The sequence below is a fragment of the Coffea arabica genome, chromosome 1e (assembly GCF_036785885.1).
Source record: "Coffea arabica cultivar ET-39 chromosome 1e, Coffea Arabica ET-39 HiFi, whole genome shotgun sequence".
Classification (NCBI taxonomy): domain Eukaryota; kingdom Viridiplantae; phylum Streptophyta; class Magnoliopsida; order Gentianales; family Rubiaceae; genus Coffea; species Coffea arabica.
The window spans coordinates 37,610,818-37,616,237 of NC_092311.1; the positions used below are offsets into that span (position 1 = coordinate 37,610,818).

At 35.4% G+C, this 5,420-nt stretch overlaps 1 protein-coding gene across 1 annotated transcript; it reads right to left on the minus strand.

The window, feature by feature from the left end:
- Positions 1–724: 724 nt before the first annotated feature.
- Positions 725–1,198, minus strand: LOC113693835 (uncharacterized). Its single transcript, XM_027212571.1, has one exon. The coding sequence runs from the start codon at positions 1,196–1,198 to the stop codon at positions 725–727; it is 474 nt and encodes a 157-aa protein (XP_027068372.1).
- Positions 1,199–5,420: the final 4,222 nt, after the last annotated feature.

Consider the following 5,420-nt stretch of genomic DNA (forward strand, 5'->3'; position numbering starts at 1 on the left):
AAACACAGACGAGCCCTCGGATCCTGTTGAACAATTTACGATCCGAGGTCGGATCTCCAAATTTCGCCTTTAAACCATAAAAGATCCGAGGTCGGGTCCGTCTGGGTTGAGTCAGATCTGAGCTCGGATTTGGCATTTTCTGCAACAATTTTAGAAACTACAAATTTTCAAACTTTTTCTCCCTTTTCCAACCAATTCCAAATTACACATTAGACAAACTTTTTATCAATTCCAACTCCCCACGCAAATGTAATATACCATAAACACTAAATCCAACCTCTCAAAACACATCAAATACATCTACATTGCAAATCGATGGGTGAGATTCTTTGATCATTTTTGCATTTTTACACCAAAATGGCACCTTTGGGTATGAGATGCACATCAAATGAGTCCATGAGCATTTATAAACATGTTATCACCGAAACTCACTTGAATACACTGGAAATGCAACATTGTATATATGAATGGGAATTCTAAACAGTTAAAATACAATTTGGTAAGAAAACCTCCCTTTTTACGCTTGTTCTTCAAATGCACCTCCAAGATGGATGTTGAAACTCAGATACCTCCTACAAACACATGAAATACATATAATTAGTCAATCAAATAACACCAAAATATTAAAAATACATAAAAACACACAACTACAATATTATTATTGGGTTGCCTCTCAATAAGCGCTTTGTTTAAAGTCATTAAGCTCGACTCTCCTACAGCTTCTTTAACTCTCCATTGTGTTTCCTAAGGAGTAAATCACGCCTTCAGGAACTCTTTCTCTGGCCAAATAGAGCTTCAATCTTTGACCATTCACTTTGAATGGAACACTATTTTCTCCTTTTATTTTCACCGCTCCATAAGGAAATGTGCAAACTATTTCAAATGGTCCGGACCATCGAGACTTAAGCTTTCCAGGGAATAGTTTAAGTCTTGAGTTAAATAATAAAACCTTTTGCCCTTCTTCAAGATGCTTCGGAAGAATATGTTTATCATGCCAATATTTGATCTTCTCTTTATAAATTTTGGCATTTTCATACGCATGTAGCCGGTGTTCCTCCAATTCACTTAACTCAAATAGCCTCCTTCCACCTGCAAGATTAAAATCCATGTTAATTGCTTTAATAGCCCAATAAACTCTATGTTCAATCTCTACAGGTAAGTGACAAGATTTTTCATAAATTAAACGATACAGCAACATCTCTAAAGGTGTCTTAAATGCCGTTTGATAAGCTCATAGTGTATCATCTAGCTTTGTAGCGCAATCTTTGCGTGATTTAGTCACAGTTTTTTCCAAAATGAGCTTTATATCTCTATTAGTTAGTTCCGCTTGTCCGTTGGCTTGAGGATGGTACGGAAGTAATGTCTTGTGCCTGCAGCCATATTTAAACAATAAGAAGTCAAGTTATTTATTACAAAAATATTTTCCTTTATCACTAACTATGGCCTTTGGGATACCAAATCTGTAAAAAATGTTCTTTTTAAGAAATCAGAGTACAACCTTAGAGTCATTAGTAGGTGAAGTGATTGCCTCTACCCATTTAGAAACATAATCTACTGCTACTAAGATGTACTTATTATTAAAAGAATTAGGAAATGGTCCTATAAAATCAATACGCCAAACATCAAATAACTCAATTTACAAATATGAAATTAGAGGCATTTCATTCTTTCTAGAGATGTTACCAGTTCTTTGGTATTGATCACAACTTTTAACCTAATTTCTAGCATCTCGGTACATAGTAGGCCAGTAAAATCTAGATTGCCATACCTTTGCTACGATTTTAGTTGTATTAAAATGACCTCCCATTTCAAGAATATGATAATACATTAAAATACTGTGTACCACTTCCTCCGGAACACATCTTCTAATTATTTCATCTGCACAATGTTTATAAAAGAATGGTTCCTCCCAAAAATAATGTTTAGCATCATTTAATAATTTTTTCTTTGGTGAAAATTTAAATCACTTGGTATCACTCCACTAACTACAAAATTAACTAAATCAGCATACCATGATGACTTTTGAATTGCCATTAAAAACTCATCTGAAAATTCTTCTTTAATGGATGAATGGTCTTCTTGAAGCATGTTTTTCAGTCTAGAAAGATGATCAGCGACTAAGTTCTCGGATCCTTTTTTATCTTTGATTTCCAAATCAAATTCCTGCAATAATAAAATCCATCGAATTAGTCGAGATTTTGCATCTTTCTTATTTAAAAGATACTTGAGTGCTGCACGGTCGGTATAAATGACGAGTTTATCCAATGCAAATATCACTGCTAGCAACTCCTTCTCTGTTGTTGCATAGTTGATTTGGGATTCATTTAGCATTTTACTTGCATGATAAATGACATGAAGTCTCTTATCATGTTTTTGCCCAAGAACAGCTCCAATTGCAAAATCACTCGCATCACACATCAATTCGATTGGCAAGCTCCAATCCGGTGATGCTATTATAAATGCGGAGACAAGTTCCTTCTTCAACCTATTAAAAGCAAATAAGCAGTCATCATTAAAGTGAAAAGAAACATCTTTTGCAAGTAATTCACATAAAGGTTTAGCAATGTTAGAGAAATTCTTAATAAACCGCCGATAAAATGTCACGTGTCCAAAAAAGCTTCGAATGCCTTTCACATTGGTAGGTGGAGGCATTCTCTCAATAACCTCTATTTTGGCTTGATCTACCTCAATATCTTGTGAATAAATTTTGTATCCTAGAACAATACTCTCACAAACCATGAACTGACATTTTTTCCAATTGAGTACAAAGTTTGTTTCTTCACATCTCTGTAAAATTAGATCTAAATTGTTAAGACATTGATCATAAGTAGATCCAAGTACAGAAAAGTCGTCCATGAAGATTTTTATGATTTTCTCATTAAAATCAGAGAAAATTGCCATCATGCAACATTGAAAAGTGGTCGGTGCATTACACAGTCCAAAAGGCATTCTTCGAAATGCAAATGTGCCGAAAGACAAGTGAATGTGATTTTCTCTTAATCTTCCGGTGCAATGACTATTTGATTGTATCCTGAAAAATTATCCAAGAAATAATAAAATTCATATCCAACCAATCTTTCTACCATTTGATCAAGAAAAGGAAGAGGAAAATGATTCTTTCTAGTAGCTGCATTCAGTTTTCTATAATCAATACAGACTCGCCACCCAACCACAACTCTAAAGGGAATCATTTCATCAGTTTTACCACGTACTATGGTTATCCCCCCTTTTTTTGGCACTACATGAATAGGAGAAATCCAAACACTATCAGAGATTGAAAAAATTATACATGCATCCAACCATTTAAGAATTTCTATTCTTACCACTTCTTTCATATTTGGATTTAACTTTCTTTGAGTCTCAACCACCGGTTTATTTCTTCCAACAAAATCCTGTGCATACAAATAGTTGGATTAATTTCGTTGATATCAGAAATTGTCCATCCTATAACCTTTAAATGCTTCCTCAAAACACGTAAGAGCTTTCCTAGTTGTTCCTCATCTAGTGCAGTATTGACAATCACCGGCAATGTCTCCTTTTCTCAAAAAATGCATATTTGAGATGTTTAGGGAGCGATTTAAGCTCAAGCAGTGGAGTTTGCTCACACGATGGTGGAGGTAGCCCTTTACTCAACCCTAACTCCTCATACGCATTTCTCCTTTTGTAAGGAACCTGTACCTGCAAAATTCAGTAATTTCTTCAGCTTGTTCCTCTTGTAAGCTTACACCATTAAGACAAAGTTCAAAAGAATCATCATCAAGATTAACTTGACTCATCTCTAATGCCAATTCATCACATATGTTAACAGAGTAAACATGGTCAGTAAAAGAGAGATATTTCTCTACTTTACTCAAATCAAACTCTACTTCCTCTTCACCAATTTGGAATTTGAACTTACCACGTTTAACATCTATTATTGTACCTGCAGTGGCCAGAAATGGTCTACTAAGTATAATAGGTACATTGATATTTTCCTCCATATCTAAAACAACAAAATCAACAGGAATAATGAATTTCTGTATTTTAATAAGCACATTCTCCAATATACCCATTAGATGTCTAATAGACCTGTCAGCCAATTGCAAGGAAATGTTAGTACGTTTTAACTCTTTCAATCCCAATTGCCTAGCCACAATTAAAAGGATCAATGAAACACTCGCACCAAGGTCGCATAGTACTTTAGAGAATTCTACATTACCAATAATACAAGGAACTGTGAAACTTCCCGAATCTTTCAACTTTGGTGGCAATTTATTTTGTATGATGGCACTACATTCTTCCGTTAATGCAATTGTCTCACTATCTACTAACCTCCTTTTCTTAGTCATTATCTTCTTGAGAAATTTTGCATATGAAGGAATCTGCAAAATAGCATCAACAAAAGGAATGTTAATATGTAATTATTTGAAAATGTTGACAAACTTCTCAAATTCTTTGTCATTTCTCGAAGGTATCAATCTTTGTGGAAATGACACCGGTGGAGGAATTGGTATTGTCTCATCAATTTGTGGCTCGCTTTCTTCCACCTTGTCTTTCCCTTCAATTGACTTGTTATCATCTCCTAACTCACTCAACTATTTGTTTTCCCTTCTTTCATGTTTTATCACATTTTCAACTACAGGTGGCTCACCCACTTCCTTACCACTTTGGAGGGTTATGGCCTTCACATACTCTCTCGGATTCACCTCAGTCTTGCTAGGTAAATCTCCTTGGTTGCGATTGTTAACTGCATTAGTTATTTGCCCTAATTGGACCTCAACATTCCTGTATATATTGGTGAGTTGGTCCATCCTTCTCTTAATTCTTTCAAACTGTTGAGTAGTGGCACTAACTAGCTTTTCAATATTATCATTTGTTACATTTGCTAACTTCTCAATTGCCAATTCCCAAACTGATTTAGATTCCAAAAGTGATTGCTTCGGTTGAAAACCCGGCGGATTAACTGGTCTTTATTGGTTCTCTTGATCCTTCCATCCAAAATTCGGGTGATTACACCATCCTGGATTGTAGGTATTGGAATATGGATTATTTTGAGGTGGACGGTTGTAATTGTTGAGATATTGAATCTGTTCGCTGCTAGAGCACATAGAATCATCATGGTCTCCTCCACAGTTAATACAACAAGCAACAACTACTCCTTGATTAGAACTAGAACTAACTTGCCTTTTAAGCATCTTAACCACATTATCCATCTTTGCACTTAACATATTCAAGGTATCTATTTCAAGCATACCTGCTGTTCTCCTTGTATTACCTCGTTCGTTGACCCATTGGTAGTTATTAGCAGCCATTTTTTTAATCAATTGTTGAGGTTCCTCGGCTGACTTTCCCATCAATGCTCCTCCCGCTGCCGCATCTACATGCGTCTTTTTGGATAAGTGAGACCATTGTAAAATGTTTGCACTATCAACCAATCTGGT